At 47.3% G+C, this 20913-nt stretch overlaps 1 protein-coding gene and 1 pseudogene across 1 annotated transcript in view; both read left to right on the top strand.

Moving 5' to 3' along the window:
• The first annotated feature begins 3622 nt into the window (after positions 1-3622).
• LOC142588612 (uncharacterized) lies at positions 3623-5451 on the top strand (annotated as a pseudogene).
• A 494-nt stretch (positions 5452-5945) lies between these two features.
• The window catches only part of LOC142588613 (cytochrome P450 2C20-like), an 89684-nt gene continuing 74716 nt past the window's right edge, over positions 5946-20913 (top strand). Inside the window, exon 1 of the mRNA XM_075700448.1 lies at positions 5946-6371. Coding sequence (XP_075556563.1) covers positions 5946-6371 — 426 coding nt within the window. The remainder of the gene's footprint in view (positions 6372-20913) is intronic.

Consider the following 20913-nt stretch of genomic DNA (forward strand, 5'->3'; position numbering starts at 1 on the left):
CACAGCGCACGACCACTCAACACCACGTCCTTACTACGAAACACTTATGCCTCGTTCAAGTAACTCCTAGAGGAGATTGTATTTTCTTCCTCAAAAGTTCTCTAACTCGTACCGCTACCTCTGTCTTTTGTGAAACTGGTCGTATCCATCTCTCGCGACTTTTTCTTCCCCAATACCGTCAACATCTCTTACATATCTCGGATACTGAAGGGACGATGTTTCTGTGCACCTTACATCTAAGCCCTTCTAGAAGGTGCACGTTTCCTAGGTGTCTCTCTTGGTGACTCACACCTTTCGTGTTCCATTAGGATGCGCTGAGTGGTCAGCATACAAATGCCTTATCTCGTTGCGTATATTTGCTCGTGTATTTGTTCCTGAGGCATAGAGCTCAAGCCTCAAATAGCAAACACTACCCCTTTTGGTATCGTGCAGATTTTCCACTCATATTTTATTGTTCTCACTCCTGTAAATCCCCATGGACTTTTTTGTTTCCATTCTCTGCAACCGATATGCCATCTCTGTTTCTCTCACATGTTTTCTGATGACTACAAGAAAGCGAGGTACTTGCGCATAACGGGACTTCGAAAGGTGTAAGCACTTGTTCGCGGCGTTGCTACACTAATGCAGGTATGATACTCTATTGTTGTCAACCTTCATTTGCAGCTCCGCACTGCGATTCGTGTTGTTGTATATTACATTCATCATCTCTCAATTTGTAAGCTGTAGCGCGTGTCCTTCTTTCAGAAGATAAATACTGATATTCTGCACTGGCACTAAAAATTTTAACGTTACCTGGTCAGTGTGTCTTCGGAAAAACGCAAATGAGAACTCCGTTGGTGAGTCGAGGCCGCAGCTTTCTTTTTATTGTTAGCTGTTACGTGTGATACGATCATCTGCGTCCGCTGACTGCAGCTTGTTCATGCTTGCCGTACGCAGTTTTCGAGGTAGGTCCCGGGATTCCGAACACAGCGGATAGCCGCCGTCCATAGAAAGTGGCAAGCTCTAGTTAAATGCGAGAACAGAGTAACCACCAACCAGACGAAGTTGAGTCTCTTTCAAAAGGTTACTAAAATTTAACGAAGGTTTTTTCTGTGGCAGAGTAGCTTGAATTAGTGTAAATGCATGACTTCGGAACGAACTGAAGTACTTGTAATGGGATATAAGTGGGCGCACAGTATCACCAAGCAAACTAGCGGCGCTTTGAGCAGGTGGAACACTCCACATCTGAAAGGAGTGCTGTTTGACGTTTGTTCTCAATATCTAGCGAACAAATGAATTTGACAACTCAACGCGTTGAATTAGAAAACGGCATCTTGTTCGTGCACCGCTAAACGAAAGCTTGGTACGAACACGATATGTCGCCTCGCGGCATAACATCCTGGTACAGCGCCTGAAGAGAAAAGTACATTAGTGAGAATATTACTGCAGCTTAAAGCATTACTAACACAAATGTCCCGGCGGAAAGCTTCAAACAAAACAAAATAACAAAACGAAGCATAAACGTACAAGAGTATTATTAAAGCGCCTGCCAAAACGAAGCGCACTCGCAATTTGATACGGCAGCAAGCTATTGAAAGCAACGTTTTGCTCATCAGGAAACAGAAGCCCAGAGTAAAGTGTGTTGAACAAACTACTATAGCATCAGTCGTCATCTTTTCCAAATGCCAAGTTTCTGATACTTGGGGCTCTCCTATGTGCGTCGTTTGCTTCTGAAATCAGCTGAAATCATGCATTACTGTCTTTCTACTGTGATGACTTGTATAATAGTACACAACAAGTCTTTCGAGATCGGAATTTTTTTTTCATATTCAAGTTTGCGCACAACGGCATCACGACTACTTGAGAGGTACGAGGCATTCGGTGCATTCAGTGATAGGAGGTGCTTTTTCGCGTCAAACTTGAACACGGACGGGCTGTTTGTAGGCGCGGCGGCAAGGAGGTTAGCATTTAGTTGCAGTCGCCAATAACCAAGAAACGTAGTCGACCTCGAATATGAGAGCCAATTTTTGAGAGGGTAGCTGAGCTGTTCAGGACTTACCCGCCAGTGGCTGTGCATTGAACGCGTAATCTTTTGCTTAGTAGGTGCGCTTGAATGATCTATCGAGCGGTGCTGCGTATGCCAAGTGCTTCCAAACAGACTGTCACCATCCGAGATGAGAGTGCTATCGTTTGCTTGTACGCTTTGCGGATAAGTCAGTCGGGCGTGTCCATATCCGCTGAACGAAGAGGGAAGTGCAAGATCTGGTAGGCTAATACATTGGTTAAGAGAGCCTGTATGAGTCGCATTATATTATCTTTTTGAGGCCGCGCTTTCTTTTTGTAATGCGGCTGACTATGTGACTAACTTGCGTGGTGGAGGGACGTAGACGTTGGAGGGTGAAGCCACAGCTATCGTTGGCTTACATATGCCGTTAATGGAGGTGGAGGGTGCTCCCTGCAGGGCTCTTCGATTAGCCTAGCTATCGGTGTGAGAGAGGATGAGCTCTGACTTCTCAGCTGCACATTGAATTCCGCACTGTGTTGTCTAGTTTTGAGCCTTGCTGACAGCTTGTTGAAGGGCATATCGCTTTTCACCTAGAGATCCACCCAATGTCCAGATGGCCATGTCATCTACGCAGTTGCCATGTCGCTGCGGTGGATGGTTTGTAGTTGTTGGCGGAGTTTGATTATGGTGATAGTAAAAAGCGCAGACGAAAGTACTGCGCTTTCCGTGTTGGGTGCGCTGATAATTTGTGTTCGTAGGTCGCGCATCCATATGGCGGCTGCACAGGCAGTAAGCAAGACATTTACAATGATGAATGCGGGTTGGCCGCAATTTACTTGTTTCATGTTACCGAGTTTCATGTTATTCTTTATGTTACTGTGAGATAAGCTTAACCTTGTTATTATTTGTAATGAATTCTGTATTTTGCACTGTTAACGGTATTTCCTGTTGCTTGTATAATACCTTATTATATGCTACTGTTGCTTTGAGATGTCAATTATAACAACTATTCTTGTACATGAGGTCCCGATACAGTCTTTGACTATGGGACCTTCTCCTGCATACTAAATACATGTAATTTGACCCAAATTCTAACAATAAATTCTGATTCTGATTCTGAAGTACAATATCAGGAGCAGAACCCCCATACGTCCAAAATTTACTTTAAGGTCACGTTTTCCACAGAAAAGTGATGCAATTAGAATCTTAACGAAGTGCTCGCAGCTAATAAAACATAGTTATCCATGACTAGCTTGAATAGAGAAAGATTGAAAGTGCTCTAAGAAAATGTACGTATTTCAATTGAAGAACTGTTCTGCGAGCGAAGCAACTTAAAAAAAACATTTTGTCCTATGTGAACAGAAGAGGAAGACGACTGCGGAAGAACCAGGCTTCTCATCGGCTCCTGCTGTTATGCGAATTAACGCAGTGTTAATTTGCAGTTACCGCGATATAATTGGTACCAAAGTGTGCGCGAAGGTGGGGGGCATCGACCAGTACCAGTTTTGACCAAGCGGTACGTGATCCTCTCCATTTACGAGGACTTCTTCTGTTGCGGTGCGGACTTTTCGCCAAGCCTAACATAGGCCTCCCACGAGCCCGGCCGCTAGGCCTAACCCGGCGACGAGCACTATCAAGATGGCGTCCGAAATGGAAGTGGCCACGTCAATGGGAGACAACATGGCGTCAGCACCGAGCATCGGCAGTCTCGGCGGGCGCACGTGCATTGAAGTTTACGGAGAGGACATTACACCGGAAGAAGCCGAAGGCTGGTCGGCCTCCGGCAAGCGCATCAAGCAGATCATGGCCGGCAAGAAAAACGGTGAGTCCGCCGCCATTACTCGCCAGTCTAGACCCAAGACTAGGGCCAGCTTTGCTAAGAGAGTTGCAGCCTCGGTAACGAAAGCGGCGAGGATGCCGACAGACATGCCGAAAGAAGACACCAAGATAGTCATGAGGCCACGTGGAGGTCTCAACGTAGCGAGAACTGAGGTTTCAATAATTATGTCGGCCGTCATGACGGCGGCTCGAGTAACGAAGGAAGAAGGCAAAGCAGACACCATCTGCACGAACGCGGAGCAAAACATCATCGTGGTCAGCACCCCGGACGAGAGGCGTGCCACGCTATACTCTCAGGTCTCTTAACTCTATGTTAAGGTCTCATACTCTTAACATAGGAGGCAGGACATACGAAGTCAGCGCTTACCGAACGGCGCCGGACGGCACGGTCAAGGGAGTCATCCGAGGCATAGGTGTAGAAGACTACCCGATGTAGATAGCCGTAAACATCGTGAACCAGTGCAACCCCCTAGCGGTGGAGGTGCACAGAATTGGCAATACAACCACGGTGATAGTACTCTTCGCAGGACAGAAAGTACCGAACTACGTCAAGTATGGATCGATATACGTCAGGTGCGGGCTTTACCGCAAGCACTTTGACGTGTGCAGGCAATGCGGCAAGGTCGGCCATAGAAGAGACGTGTGACCGAATTCCAACACCAGAGTGTGCTTCGGCTGCGGAATCGTGAACCCCAGCGAGGATCACAAACACGAATGCAAGCCCAAGTGCAAGCTCTGCGGGGGACAGCATCCAACGGGCGAGAGGGAATGCAAAAACAAGTACAAGATGCCGTACGTGGTCAAAAAACGGCAATGGGAACGCAAGATGGAAGCCATGCTGCAACAACCGTATCCGGAAAGCTTTCCGCCGCTGCGAGTGCCGTCTGCCGAGAGACCCCGCGGGGAATCGAGGCAGCGCGACAGCAGCCGCAAGAGGGACAGCAGCAAGGGAGGCAGGAGCGCCAGCCGCCACAGACCGTCGCAGTCGAGGGAGAGAGTCGCCTGGGCCGACGCAGTCAAGGCAAACATAGCAGAGAAAAGACAACCACCAGCGCAAAACGCCGCGAAGAAGATCCAAGAAGAGAACGGGGTGGTAAAAGCCCTGAGAGACGAGAACGAGATGCTAAAGCGGAGAATCACCGAACAGGACGCCACCATCAAGAAAATCAACGAGAAGCTAACGACATTAATTGGGTTGCAGCAACAGCAGCAGCTGCTGCCGAAGCCCACACAAGAGAAAAAAACAAGAAGAGATAACCGAGGACGAACCAGAGGTCGAGGTGGACCCGAGAGCTACGAAAGAGGCGGGACCGGCTCCCAAGAGGAGAGCCATAGATGGCGCCAAGGAACGAAAGATAATGGAGAGAATCGAAAAACAGGACGACGGACTCGACCGTCTTGAGGCGACCAGCAAGGTAACCAACGAACGCCTCACTACGCTCGCGCGAACAGTTCAGCAGATGACAACGACCATACAGAGCACGATCCAGAACATGATGGCGCAGATGCAAGCACAGCTGCAGACGCAGATACAGGCACAAAAACAAGGTATGGAAGCAGAGATCATCGCCAAACTTCAGCAATCATGGACGGGACAGCACGTACAGCAGCATCCACACCGCCAGTGAGAGACCTCTTGGTCTGGCACTGGAACTGCAACGGCTTTGCCGGCAAGAGAGCGGTGCTGCAGCAACACTTGCAGCAACTAACGAGGAAACCAGACGTCATAATAATTAAAGAAACACACACCGAAGAGACGCCGAGACTACCTGGCTACCGGTCGCACGACGGCCCGCCGAGCAAAAGGGACACGTCCAAGGGCAAGTGCAGAGGGGTTTGCACCTTCGTCAGGAAAGGGATCACCTTCATGGAACACGAAATGGTCGGCAGAAGCGCCATCGAACACTGCACGGTGGAAGTAATCATGGGCAAGAGGAGGAAGGAGAGCACTTTCCTGGTGAACGACTACAGCAATCCGTCCCACGGACAACAGAAATTCAAGGCACTCTTCCACAAAGCGAGTTCGGTCGCGGGAAGCAATACGCTCGTAGTGTGCGGAGACTTCAACGCTCCGAGCTAAGACTGGGGATACCACAGAACGACGGTCAAGGGGAGAGAGCTCATGCAAGACGCCACCGACGTGGGACTGAACCTAATCACGGATCCGGCCTTTCCCACCAGGATCGGCACATCGGTTACGAGAGACACCACTCCGGACCTTACCTTCGTCAAAACCGACGGAGGATCGAGAGAAGCAAAATGGAGAAACACGGGCCAAGAGCTGGGAAGCGATCACTACATCGTGGAGGTCGTCGTACCGCTCGAAGGCCAAGGCAACAGCGGCATAAGGAAGCATCGCATTACGGACTGGGACACCTTTCGAAATGCGCTACCCGCAGTGAAACTGGACATTACGGACATCGAGCAATGGGCGGCCAACGTCCTTGAGACGATGGAAGGAGCCATCAAAGAGCTGGAGACGGGCGAACGGATAGACAAGATGGACAGTCGGCTGGCCCACCTGATAGAAGCCAAGCAGTCCATAAAGGCGAGGTGGCAAAAGCGACGAGGGTGCAGGGTGCTATGCAGGGTGCAGGGTGCTGTTGGGTGCAGGGTGCTATGCACCCAACAGTGGAACGAGGCCTGCAACGAAGCCGACGGACAGATGCACAAGGGCAAGACGTGGGACATGCTGCGGCACCTCCTCGACGAAACCAACACCAAGGGCCACCAACACATCTTGGCCAGAATCCTACACAAGGCAATCTGTGAAAACGGGGAGGACGAGGTCAAGGGGTGCCTGGAAGCCAAGTATCTACCGACAACCCCCACGGAAAGACACCGGGATTACCAAGGCAACGAGAACGAGACGCAAGATCGAGACATCCAGACATGGGAAGTCAGAGTTGCCCTGCAGGATCTCAATGGCAGGTCCGCCGCGGGTCCCGATCGAGTGACCAACAGAGCGCTCAAGAACCTCAATGAAGCGGCCATCGAAACGCTCACGAACTTCTACAACAAGTGCTGGCAAGAAGGAAGGCTGCCCAAGCAATGGAAAGCAGCCAAGACGATCCTCATCCCCAAACCTGGCAAGCCGCCCAACATAGAGAACCTCAGACCGATCTCGCTCACTTCGTGCGTGGGAAAGGTCCTCGAGCATGTTCTCATGAACAGGTGGCAGCGTTACCTGGAAGAATCGGAGCTTTACCCAAATTCCATCATAGGGTTTCGGAAGAAGCTCGGGACGCAAGACGCCATGATCTTACTGAAGAATGAGATCATCGACGATACGACGGGCACCAAGGACAACAGAGCCATACTCGGGCTGGACTTGCAGAGCGCCTTCGATAAAGTGAGGCACTCGGCTATCCTGGCCCACGTATTTAGACTAAACATGGGCAGAAGGACATACCAGCACATCAAAGACTTCCTGACGGGACGGACCATCAAAATCTGCGCGGGAGACCTGCAGCTCGAAGAGAAGAAGCTGGGCAGCGTCGGAACTCCGCAGGGCTAGGTGATCTCCCCGTTTCTCTTCAACCTCGTGATGATCGGGGTGGCCAACCGGCTAGAAAGAGTAGCGGGAGTCCGGCACACCATCTACGCCGACGACGTTACGCTATGGGTACCGGGAGGAAGCAAGGGGCATATCGAGACAACGCTGCAAGAAGCGGTCAACGCCATCGAGGAGCAGCTGGGCGGGTCTGGACTCGTTTGCTCTCCGGCCAAGTCAGAACTGCTGGTGATTCCACCGACAGGAGCGGGCAGGAAAGGAAAGAATATGGAAGTCAAGTACGAGCGGCCCAAGATCACGGTCACGACAGCGGTAGGACAAGTAATACGGGAGGTCGAGAAGATTCAAGTGATCGGGCTGCTCATCCAGCGAAACCGAGTCAACGGTGAAACGGTCAACAAGCTCGCGGGCAAAGCGGCCGCGGCAATGAGACTCATCAAGAGGGTGTCCAACAGAAGAGCGGGGATGAAGGAGGAGAGCCTGACTAGGCTCGTTCAATCCTTCGCAGTTAGCCACATAACGTACGTGGCCGCCTTCCACAACTGGAGGCCGAGCGAACGTAAGAAGATAGACGCCACCATACGCAAGGCGTATAAGGCGGCACTCGGCGTCCTCGGGAGCACGAGCACCGAAAAATTCATGGCGCTGGGAGTCCACAACAGCTGGACGAGATAGCCGAAGCACAGAGAACGGCGCAACTCGAGCGTCTCTCTGAAACGAGAACCGGAAGAAAGATACTGCGGGACCTTGGCCTCGAGCCGAGGGAAGGCGAGCAGCAGAAAGACGTACCTATACCGAATAGCATCAACAGAAAGGTCAGGGTCTGCCCGATCCCGAGGAACGTGAACCCCGAGCACAACAAGGAGCGGAGGTTGGTGAGGGCCAGGACTCTCGTGGACCTCCACGCCAGAGAAGAAGGCGCCATCTACGTGGACGCGGCGGAGTATCGAGGGAGCAGCGACGCATACGCCGTGGTGGCTGTCGGGGCATCGACGGGTGCAACGAAGACCGCGGCGAGCGTCCGGACTCGAGAGGCGCACCGGGCGGAAGAGGTGGCCATCACCTTGGCCGTCTCCGACCCCGGATGCACTACAGTGTTGTGTGACTCTAGAACGGCAGTGAAGAACTACGCCAAGGGTAGGGTATGTAGTGAGGCTGCGCGCAGACTGCGCAAGGCCGAAGACATCGGACGCAAAAGCGCTGTGGTGATCAAGTGGTTTCGGGCCCACATGGGCAGTGACGTGTCGGAACGCGGGAACGTGAACCACAATGAGACGGCCAACTCGGCCGCGCGAGGACTAACCAACCGCGCAGCTGCAAGCACGGCCGACTCGGACTGTTGGTCGCGGTGCAGTGCCAAGGACAAGATGACCACCTTCAACGAAATAGTGAAGTGGTACAGACTTAACAGACAGACTATGCCGCCTCCTCACCCGGGGCTTACCCGGAAGGAGGCAGTGTTATAATACAGGCAATTACAGACTCACCCTGCTCACCCCGGCGCTAGCTAAGCACGTGTGTCCGAGCGTGTACACGAGTGACGTGTGTAGACTGTGCGCTAAGGAGAGAGCCACCGCGGCTCACATCCTTTGGGACTGTAGTATGAATCCAGGAGAAGCCAGCGAGAAGACGACGATCCCGCCGAAGTTAGAGGCTGCAACGAGGACCTATGACCAAGATACACAACTCAAGGCCGTCCAGCAGGTCTCGGCAGCTCTAGAGAGGCAGCGACCTCGCGAAACCGAGGAGAAGGGTTGCAGCACCCCCAGGAAGGGGGCGGCGGCCCTCTCGGATCCGCCGAAGTAGCGAGGAACCAAGATCTCGAGGAGCACAATGCACGAGACTGACGTAGTGGCCGCGTCGCGGTAAAAGCTTGTCCTCCCTGCGTGGAGGGAGCCTAACCGAATCTGCAGGCATTTTCACTAAAGTTGTTCTCTCTCTCTCCTATGGGAAAGGCCAGTTTGAGGAATTGAAAGCTGTGCCGGTGCCAGAGCTTGAGTCACTAGCAAGAATTCTAGCTGAATACGTGCGCGCTCATGCCACACGTGCGGCCAATCAGAGCCGTTTCGCTTCCGCAGGGGAGGGAAAGGGCAGGAAAGGGTTTCGCATTTGTTGTGCCGGCTTCGTTTCCGTTCAATTCATTCTCGAAAAATGAATGGCACGGCCAGGCGTTGTGTGTTCCTCCGAGTAACAGGCAGCCTTCGACGAGCAGAAGAGAGGACTCGCTCGTGAAAGGGGTCGCCGTCGGCGCGCCGATCTAGCCTTGAAGGTTTAATTGTAGTCCGGTGTATCGGGAGCACACGCACAAGTTACGCCGCGTTGGCGAGAACAACTGTGTCTGCAGTCCAACCGATGGTTCAACGCACTGGCGCCGCCAACGTAACCGGACGCGCCCGGCATCTAACGACACTCGGCCGTGTACCGATCATGTCGGACTCTATATGCGCCTGTAGAGCTGCCCGAGCAAAGGCAATCCAAATGAATCCGAATGAATCTGATGCTGCGGGAAGAACCATCAGCCGCCCTTTGTGCACTGCGCACAAGGTGTCGTATATAGCTTAGCTTTCACGAACGGCAAAGTGAACATAGGCCAAACAGCCAGATGCTTGAGTGGCAGGCTAAGGGAACACAAGCAAAAATTGAACTGTTATAGAGATGGACATTTTTCTGCGCATTGTAATGATTGCGGCTGTAAGCCGCTGTTGACTGATTGTGTAGCCATGATTAGAAATGCGGATAAATATACGAGGGGGATTGTAGAAGCAAGCATGTTCGCAAAACAAGGTGCGAACTTTGTCAGCGCTCCGGAGATTTCTCTGAGGAGAAAGGGAATGGCCTATTTGAAAAATGCTAGGTTGCGCGTGCGATTATTTCCGCTCGTTGGAGTTCGTATAGGTGTCATGGTTTTCTAAACTAAAGACCAGTTGATAGTTAGCGCGCGTCCTGTCGTTTTCTTCTCCGTGTCAATCCAGCGCTATCACTTCAGTTGAGGCTACAACAATCTGGTACCGTTACCTGTGGGTTACCTAACCGTGACGAAGGCCAGGTGCTCGCAGGACATGTTTCTTTTATCCATATTTTCTTTTGGGAGAAGGGTTGGTCATTTTTTATGCATGCACTACCAATAAAAGGAAAAAAACATTTTCAGATATGTATCTCATCTTCTCCTAATTGCTTTTCACCACAAACACATGTGATATTTTTCGTGTAAGTACAGAGTAATTGGTCCTGATAACTTCTGGACCACTTGGCGATCGTCGCACCTGGAAGTAAAAAGAAATTCCTCTCATTCTTAGGCACTTTCAGAAACGGTCTCTGCTTGGGCCTGCTAATGCTATGTTTTGTACAGGAGGAGGAACGGGAAAATGAAGGACGGAAAGGTCAACCAGACGCAGTTATGGATTGCAGCTCTACATAGAGAAAAGCGTTTAAGGGAAAAAAAGAAAGAAGAATGAGCGAAAAAGGTGCTATTTTGGGAATAAGTGCGAATGTCCATAACGTCACGCCTATAATCGGTCACTGAGTCCAGTCGCTTTCATGAAACGTTGCAGTGCTCACGTTGCATTGTACGGCTGCGACGCGTGGGGCCCGGTCCGACAATCTTAGTCTCTAAAGATGGTCTCTTATCCAATCGGTTTGACACCCTACGAAGAACGTCCCCTTTGTTCTTGTAGAGATTACAAAAACAGAACACGTGGTCGATCGTCTCTTCACAGTTTCACGAGTCACGGATGAGTGTGTCGGACATCCCATTAAAGAATGAGTAGGCTCTTGTAAAAGCCACCCCTAATCATAGGCGGCCCAGCAAAGCTGCATCACGGCGGGAGAAGCTCGAATGAATCTGCAGCTTCAATGTTGGATGCAGCAGGTGGATACGGCAGTTTGAGAAAATTGGGGTGTTCCCCAATGTTTCAGTCATAGTTAGAGCATGTAAACGAAGGCCCCTCGCAGCATCTATCCTTGATAAGGTACAGGAAGTGTAAGGGTTTCTTCATACGCTCATCGCGCGGCAACATCAGCAAGGTCATTTCCGACGATGCCACAGTGTCCTGAAGTCATTGGAAGATCGTTTTATTCAATAGTTGTATAAGGCCAATATTGTAGTGATGTTGCACGAAACTGGTCTCAATGGTAACCGCAAACTCGTGAGGCTGCGAGATAACAATCCGAGGTCTTTTATTTGACTGCCTTCATTGAGGTGTGGCTAGAAAACTTGACTGCGCTTAATTGTACCTTGTTTAGGAGAGAACCACTGTCTAGAGTGAGTTAACTCCCTTGCGTTGCCTTGCTACTGCACATTCGGGCTGTTGCTGTAGTGTGCGGCACCGCATTGATGTGCACACATTCTTGTCCTTTTTTATTTTATATCCCAGCTCTCGTCTTGCCTTACATTCCCTTTACCCCTTTCCCCGGCACAGAGTAGGCAGCTTGTATTTACACTGGCTATTCGGCCACTATTTCTATCTTTATTCCTCTTTCCTCCAAGAGCACGTGTCAGCTTTATAAAACTAGTATGATGTGAACGGCACGAAGACGACGACGGACAATATAGTCAAGCTAGTGAAACTGAACATTGCTAACATGGGTCTTCTGAACATTTCCAAGAAATACTACGCGTACCGTGCTGCGGAGAGTTTTCTTAAGCATACTGAACGACTAGAAGAGGCAGTCAACCAACAAATTCTGCTAGGTTCCGCAGCAGAAAAAATCCTGCAGGAGGCACGAACCCGCCAACTCACCAAGTAATGGCCTCAAGACAAAGAAAAAGATGGTTGCCATGCCTTACAGGCACTGCATACCGAGTTTGAAGAGAATTGCCCAGCGAGCTAGCGCAATGGTGGTGTCTTCTGCCCAGTGCAAGATTTTAAGGCTCTGCAGAACGACAAACCCTTTTTTCGGAAAGCACTGGTCTGTGTCACCCTTCACGAAAATAAATATGTGCGCTGTAAGGCACGATTTGTTAATGAAATTTCTCTTCCGTGAGGTATAAAGTACGTACGCCAAATAGAGTAATACCTGGATGATAGGCGGAGGCAGAGTTATTAACAGGCCATATATTCTATGAGCAAAGTAACACGGAGGCATCGGTTTGCATGGAACTAGAAGGGATAATGCGTAGTGACAAGTTTTGGATATGTTGAACTGATGATAAGTGACAAGCGTACGTGTTGTCCTAAGAAACCATAGTGTAAATAGTGCGATTATGAGTAAAAAAACAAAATACAATGCTAGTAGGGCCTCGGGACATATAAAAGGGCAAACTCTCACGATTGCGCGGATACAAACGTACTCTTCTGCATGAGATATTGGAAGTCAGAGCGAAAATGAAGGTTAGGGTATGCCAAAGATGTATGCCAAGAAAAGTAAATTTCTCGCAAGTGGGAATTGAATGAATTCCAAGCCAAAGTTCAGGAGCAAAAGTAAAGCGCTGCTGAGCAATTTGAAACATCATAAATTTAGTTTCTAGAAGAATAAGAACTAAGTAATTGTTGCTGCACCATTTGATATTGTTCGCAATGCAATATTTAACTTTGAAGTTCGAACGGTATTAGATTTATCAAATGAAAATATGGTTGGGTGATCTGCATATAAAATCCAGTGAGCGTAGTTGGAGGAGTTAAGAGGATCCGGAAGGTAATTATTATATAAAGAGAAAAGCAAGGAACCCATTCCAGACCTGTGGTAAATCATGGTTAATACAATTTTGAGCAAATATTTGCAACATGTACTTATATTCGCCGTCAAGTAATTTTTTTTACGAATGTGAGCGCTGGAACGGTTATAGCATGAGCCTCAAGTTTATCAAGCTGGACTTGACGGTCAACTGTGTCAACAGGTTTAGGGAAGTCTAAAAAACAAGATTCGTCTGTTTCCCTAATCGAAAGATTTTTTTATGTAGTCACTAAGAGACAGCACGGCTAGATTACTGAAACTTGCAGTGCGAAAACATAATTATTTTTTTAGCATTTTAAGGTATATAATAAAATTATTAGGACGTTTAACAAATACTTTTTCAACGAGTTTACTGAGGCGGAAAAGAATTGCAATAAGTCAATAAGTAGTAAGAGCTTGTTTGTCGTCTTCTTTAAAAAAAAAAACAGGAATAATCTCGGGCATTATCAAGAATGAAGGGAATGAGGCAGGTTTAAACATAAAGTTAATAATATTGCCGACTGCTCCGGAAAGTAAACGTACATTTAATGCTGAATGCGTTACAAAAACTTTCTTTAGGCTAGGCGCTCTATATATAAGATTAGCAATCGTGGAAAACACGTCATTTGGTGCAGCTGGCAACAAGAAGAATGATTGTGCCGTACGGCTTAAGGTATTACGCAACTGCGCATGTAGTCCGTAATTAGTAAGGATGATACAAAAAGTAGCCCTAGAATGCATCAGTAGTTTCGTTGAGCTCAGAAAGACTGAGACGACTGCAATTTATTTTAGCTTATAGAGGGAATAACAGAATACTTGTTTAAAAAGACTTCAGTAGCTGCCCCAGATTTTTGAGGCTATTCATATTGGGGTCAAATTTAATATCGTGCTACCTGTTTTTTCCCGGTTTAAGAAAAACGCTTAGTATTATACACTGCGTGTTATATCCTTTAGCCAGTCTAGTGTTAAACGGTTCGCGTTTATCGTCTTGTGCATGTTTTTGCTTCTTCTTTAACTTTTCAATGGACAATCCGTCGTTGATGGGTTGTGCAGATATTGAAATTTGTCCTTCATTTTACAGTACATGTATTACTCGAGAGGGCCAACAACAATAACGAGCACAATTTGTTTAAGCATGCTGAAAGATCAAATACAGTAATAATTGTGGACCAATCAATTTTACTGATGGTTTCGAAGAAGGTATCTGCAGTAAATACAGAAGTAAAGTAGCTACTGTCGCTCTCGTGTATTTCATTGTTATTTGTAAAGAATAATAAAATGATCGACGATGTCGGTATGAGGAAGTCCAAGGAACAAGGCAATGGGCATACGTTAGATAACACGTGCTCAATGAGCGTGCCACTCCCACGAAAGGCTAATCTAGTTTGACAGTCAATGAGTGATTGAAAAGTAAATTCAGTAAAACAATCAGTACAAGTTGTGTACGAAGCGGCATCAGTATTAGGTAGGCTAAGATTAGTGTCCCCCCAAATCAGTACACCCGTATATTCAAAAGTTAGCTTTCACAATACATCATGACGAAGCAAGGAATCGTTAAGGGCAGATGACGGTCAGCGACATAGACAGCTCAGCCTAAAAGTCGGAACTCACTAGGCAAACTTACGAAAAAATTTTCGCGTAAGAAAAATGTTATGAAGAAAGGGTGTTCACAAAGCTAAAAAATAGCCTGCGGTTTAGCTCTGGATTGCGAAAACAAGAGCTGCATGGCTACGCTTGTTCCGCCGTCTTTTGAGCGCATTGTGTCTGCCTCGCATCTGTCGTTCTGTCGTTGTTGCGTCTCTCACGAGCTATCCTTAACCAATGAATACACTGAGGCAAAGCGCATATATATATATATATATATATATATATATATATATATATATATATATATATATATATATATACACATATATATATACCTCTACGCGGCAACACCTCCTCTCCCTCTACCCCAGCGGGGCACATTTGGTGGAGCGAGTGGCGTCGATGGTTTCACCATCTGTTGGAGCGCGGCTGTGGCGCTGCTAGGCAACGGTGGCTCAAGGTGGTTCGTCGGCGACTGCATGTGGCATACGGCATACGGTACGACGAGCCGAAATGGCTCACTGGCTGGCGTAGTAAAGCTTTCGCTTTAAAAATTTTCTTAAGTTCACCAAGCTTGCGATGCCCACCGCTGCAGAGCCGAGCGCTGTAGTAAAAAAAAAACGTATATCTAAGGGTAACACAAGTGGGAACTCGAGAGACTCCGCCAAAAATACGCGTAAGTCGAGTCACAAAACCAGTACAGCCGTTACAAATGCCACTTAATAAATTTATACAACAGAGGTGCAGCAGTCTTAAGAAATTAATTATGTCCAACGGCACTGGTGCTGTTGGGGCTCATTGGCCAGACGCCACAACTCACAGCCGAGGACAGAGCATGTTTATTTCTTTGTCGGGCGCTTTGATTTGTCATTTTAAAGTGTATTGAATTAATAAAAAGAAACAGACATCCACCAGTTTGTTCATATACACGCAAACGTACACACTTACACACAAACAAACATAGGCACAAAGAAACGCACAGAGGTATATATTTACATAACCACATTAACGAGTATCACTGGAGACACTTATATTTAGGGAAAAGTGCGCTGCATAATGCTCATGAAGACGCCCCTAAGTGTTTCTTTTCCATGCACAAATAGAGTAACAGGCAACAACTCATGGAAAGAAAAGGAGACAAAGGAAAGTGACAGCAGGTGATAGCCATTGTCGTCTAATGATTGGCTAAAGATGCTCATTGTAAACCCCGGACTAGCATCAGTACTGTGCTGAATGACGCCACTCACGTCTTTCAGTCGCTTCGTGTGGTGTTCTTTCTAGTTTCCTCCTCATAGATAGAAAGCCTTCAGAAGCGTTTGTGATTTCAGTGAAGGATTTTCATCCAGCCGGCGACAGTCTTACGGTGCTCCGCGCCTGCAGCGCAGTGGGCAAGTTAACATGACGGCATGAAAAACCGGTTGTAGTCGCCTGGTGTCGCAGAAAGAACAATGCCAAGCGTGCAGGACTCCTAGGCGTTGTCACTAAAACGCGTCGCATCAGCAAAATCACTATTCACGCCGCTCGAAATGTGCTGCCTAGTGCGCTCCCCTGGCGGCGCACATTTCGATTACTTAATTCAATGCGCTTAGACGAAGCTACGACAATTCCGCATAATTAGTGGTGTAAGTGCATGTCGTATGCATTTTACTGAAGGACTCAACGAGCTTCACATCAAGGACGTGGTGCTTACAACATACAGCTGACAACTCAATAATGATTTCATTTATGTTGTTCGGCCAAGCAAGAACTTTCTTCCTTTAAATCGGACGACAGGATTTAAAAAACTTTTTCCTAAATAAGCATGTCTTGTTTACTTTATTAAACTATTTAAAGTGCACAGGATGGTCCATTTTATGTTTTGTGAGGTAATTTTTGCAATAAAATGTGATAAAAGTGATAGTCGCACCAGCAGTGATAAGTAATGCATTGATGAATTAAGTCAAACTTTCGCAATTATGTAGATAAGTGTGGGACCTGTGCAATGAACTAGGATAAATGCGATGTCATCAATATTAAGTAATATTCGCAAAACAAAGGAAAGGGAGAAAGAGTTTAACTTTGGAACAAATTTATCTTCAAAACGAGCTTTAAAATTAATGCAAAATATTGCATCAATTTTTTTTGTGCTACTTCATTCACAGATCTCCATAAGATGAACGAGTCTCCGAAATTTTATATCAAGGTGTTTATTCAAAATAGTTACCAACGTCTGCGTAACATTAGGTGGTGCAAAATTTTGTTTTGAGAAAAACGTAAACAAATCTCCTAACCATGTGAAAGTTGTCACAGGGGCCTAAATTGGAAGAGCTTGATAGCTGGATCCCCAATGAGATGCATGAGAATCTCTTTTGTTCGCGTGGCTGTCGGTGACAACATAAATTGAAAAAATTGTTTTGAATAGCTTACATATATAAAAGTGATAATAATGGTTTTCCATTTCGCAATACGAGGAAATGGGTTGCAAAGCTTGCTGTTACTTCCAAACTACTGACGATAGGATGATAATGTTTTTCAACACGCCACTGAATGTTTGGATATACATTTATGTATAAATAAGTTTATGTATACATAAATGTAGAAAAAAGAAAAAAAATCCACTTTGTAAAGAAATAATGACTTCTGAATGTGGCCTACCATGTCTATGTGTAACTTCCATATTTACGTTCAGCCAAAGCGCTCGTATGCGTAGCTTCTCATACTTTGACTTTCTCTCAGTGATAGTTCTCGCTTCCCATGTTTTAATTAGCCACACAAAAATGCTAAAATACATATCGACGATAAAGCAGTCATGTAAGAAGACACAATCTGTCCATTTATATTGATTCCATGTTTAAAAAATATGTTTTAGTTTTTAGATTGGGATGCGCTATGAGCGATGATAAAGGACGAGTATATCAAGAATCTTCTGTTGCTGATTGCATTTTCATGTTCAGCCACTCTGGGGACGCATTGCAGCAACTGATTGAGAAACCTAACTGAAAAAGTGTAACGGTATGTTTAAGAATATTATGCAGAAGATAAACATAGTGTGAATGGCCTGTCAAGTGAACAAGAATTCATGAACAACAGTCAGCCTCTAGAGTATGTACAAGAGCCAGATTATGAAAGATTATGAATTCCTCGCAGGTAGCCCTGGTCACGAGACGATAATCTAAAGAAGTGTGGATATGGGTTGAAGTGCAGACGGCCGGCATTACCAAATCGCGACCTGGAGATTACTGGTGTCGTTGAAAAGCGTATAATCATTCCAGTCCTCAAGTGCTATCATTAGCGACAGAAACTTTGCAGGTTAAGAACGAAACCTGACAATGTGTTAAAGACATGTGAATATGTGTTAAAGTGATGGAACGAAAGTGTGAGGCCGAACGCTAACAGAGCGGAAGAGTGCAGTTTCGATCAGAGATTAAGGGGGCTAGTGTTAGTTGCAATTAAGAGAAATAATAGGAGTTGGGCAGGCCACGTGAACCATAGGCAGATAATCGGTGGTTCATTAAAATACATAGTGGGTACTAGGGGAAAGAAAGGGCTGTTGAGGACGGCGGAAAATTAGCCCGGGTGGTGAACTCAGGAAACTTCAAAGCATAACTGGCAATCAACTAGCGTAGGTCAGAGATAATTCGACATAGCTGGGAAAGGCATTTTTCCTGCAGTGAACGCAAAAGTACGCATGTGACGTCTTACAGCATCCAAAATTTGTGCTGGATATTAAGGGACTATTGCTCTTGTTTAAAGAACGGTGTCGGGCGCTGCTGGGAAACCACCAGCCCCACCTTGGCGTCCTACAACATGTGCAGTGACTGCTCGGAAAAGGTCTGTCAGTGTCCCAATATCATCCAGTTGAGCCAATTTTATCCGAAACCAGGTAGAATTTTGAACCGCTATATGCTCCATGTACAGTGCTGTTCAGTATTTTGACGTGCCCTTGGGCTTTAGTTCTAATAAGGTAGGCGAAATCATGGCAACCTTGGGGCTGAGCATTGTGGTGATATTTATCGTAGTGAGCATCGTGGTGACTTATTAGCCTTGACTTCTATGAGGTGCCACTTAGGCTAGAACAGGCCACGTAATTAGGGGTTAAAGGTCCTCAGATTACGAACTAATGATGTATTACAGGTGTGCAAATTCGATATGTACGCGCCCTTGTGCATTTCGTCTGTGGCGTAATGCGATTGCCTGCACCTGCAAAAAGAAACTGCGGACCTGGTGCGAGACATCATCGTGTTTTATCAGCTGAGAAGAAGCCAAGAAGAAGCGATTTACGCTGATACGATGTCGAAGTGTGATAGGCAGCAAAACTTCCTGGTGTGGATGTTACGTACACCCGAAAAACAAAGAGAGTTCCGGGAACTTTCTTCGATGGAGTATATGCTTTTCCCATATTTCACTCCTTTTTTCGAGAGTAAATCAACCCCCTTTGAGAGAGAGCAGCCTAAGTTCTCCCGACAGAGCTTCATTACTCCACCGCAAGGGAGTGCAAGGATTGTTCCGCAGAGTGCTAATACGCTCCCCACAAGGGTAATAGTACTCCCAAAGACCGAGTCCTTCTGCTCTTCCAACCGTCTACTTCTACTCTTCCAAACCGAGTGCTTCTACTCCAAAATACTTGTACTTCAGTGTTTGTACTCCTAACTAAGAAGACGAAGTGATTCTTTGATGGAACGCTTGCACTTTTGTCTCCACTTTTTCGCTTTGTTTCCCTGCATTACTGGGAGCTGCCACTCCCTGCTGGCGGCAATGGATAAAGAGATCACTGAGGACTTTCCTGATATGGGGCCGTCAAGTCGGCTAGCGACCAGGAAACGTGAACGTGCGTCAAGCGATACAGACAGCAAGGCCACTGAGATATGTTCGGACAGCTATGACTCGTCGGACGATGACTTTCACAACGTGATGAGTAGATCAGCAAAAAGAAGAGTACTGCAGGCATCTTCCTCACCAAGTGCTTCTACCGTGAAGAGTGCGCCGCTGCGTTGGCCGCACACTATTCTCTTGATGCCCGCGGACCCGCGACCGATTTGCGGCTCCTCAACAGGCAGGTCCTCTCTTGATTACTAGAGAGAATCGCACCAAATGAGATTAAAGACGTGTGAATAAACTGGCGGAAAAATGTCCTGGCAGTTCATGTCTTACATCGCAGCGCCCTACAAGAACTGCGTAGTATAACTGAGATCGACAATATAAAGGTGCGATCAAAGATCCCTACAGGCGGCGATGGTACTGCGGGAGTCATTTATGGCGTTGACGTTGCCATCCCTAATGACGACTTGCCAATACTGATAAAGCCAACGACAGAAGGAACTTTTATTACAAAGATTTTCAGAGTTGGAAACACACGTTGTGTGAAGCTTTTGTTTCCCAGGTCAAAGTAGGACACGTCCGCCATTCGGTACGACCATTTGTACCGAAGTCCCTCCAGTGCTTCAAGTGTTGCAAGATTGGCCACGTAAAGTGTGTCTGAGTGAACAACATCATGGGCCTGCGGTGCTCTGAGTCCCATTCAGAAGACGCATGCAGCACAGATGTTCTAAAGTGCCCTAACTGCAGTGGTACTCACAAGGCCTCATCAAAGGATTACCCGCACGTGCGAAAGGAATTCGCGATCTTAAAACGAATGGCGGGGGACAATTTAACCCACCGAGCGGCTGCTGCCGCGGTTCGGCGACGTTGGCATCGACATCGAAAATGTTCACGAAATTCCGCAACTGCAGATAGCAACACGCCAGCTACCGTCAGAAGGATTGCCGCATCACGGCACAGCACCACCAAGACAGATACAAGTAAAGCAAACAAAGCGGAGGGGCTCGCCCGTCCTGAAGGATGGTCTGAGCTACCGAGGGCCCCCCACAACTCCCTGCTAAGTTCCCTCAAACCGCACCGACTTTGACGGTTTCGGCAACATTTGAAGCTACGCTGGCTGATGACCTCCAGGCCATCAACATTCTGCGGTCGCTCATGAATGCCATTCGCGTTATACTTGCCAACATGAAATTTTCGTCCGCGCAAAGCGCACTACAGGTGCTGGACACTTTGGGTCCAGTACTTGCAGCTCTTGGTTAAAATCATGGCTCTCCAAAAGCCGTCATTTCATGACGAAGTCCGGAACGCCTCGATATTTTTTGGTAGAACGCAAGAAGACTTAAGTCATGTATGACGGACTTTTGACAGTTTGTGTTAACAAAAAAGTTCCCAGTCATCGTCATCTGCGAGCCCCTATCAAATAACATCAGACTGTCCGGGTATGAATGTTTCCAGTCTCCCACACACGGAGAATGCAGCAAGATCATCGAATTTATACGAAGTGATCTTACGTATGCCCATATTCCATTGTCAATTGACC

The sequence above is a fragment of the Dermacentor variabilis genome, chromosome 7 (assembly GCF_050947875.1).
Source record: "Dermacentor variabilis isolate Ectoservices chromosome 7, ASM5094787v1, whole genome shotgun sequence".
NCBI classification, from domain to species: Eukaryota; Metazoa; Arthropoda; class Arachnida; order Ixodida; family Ixodidae; genus Dermacentor; species Dermacentor variabilis.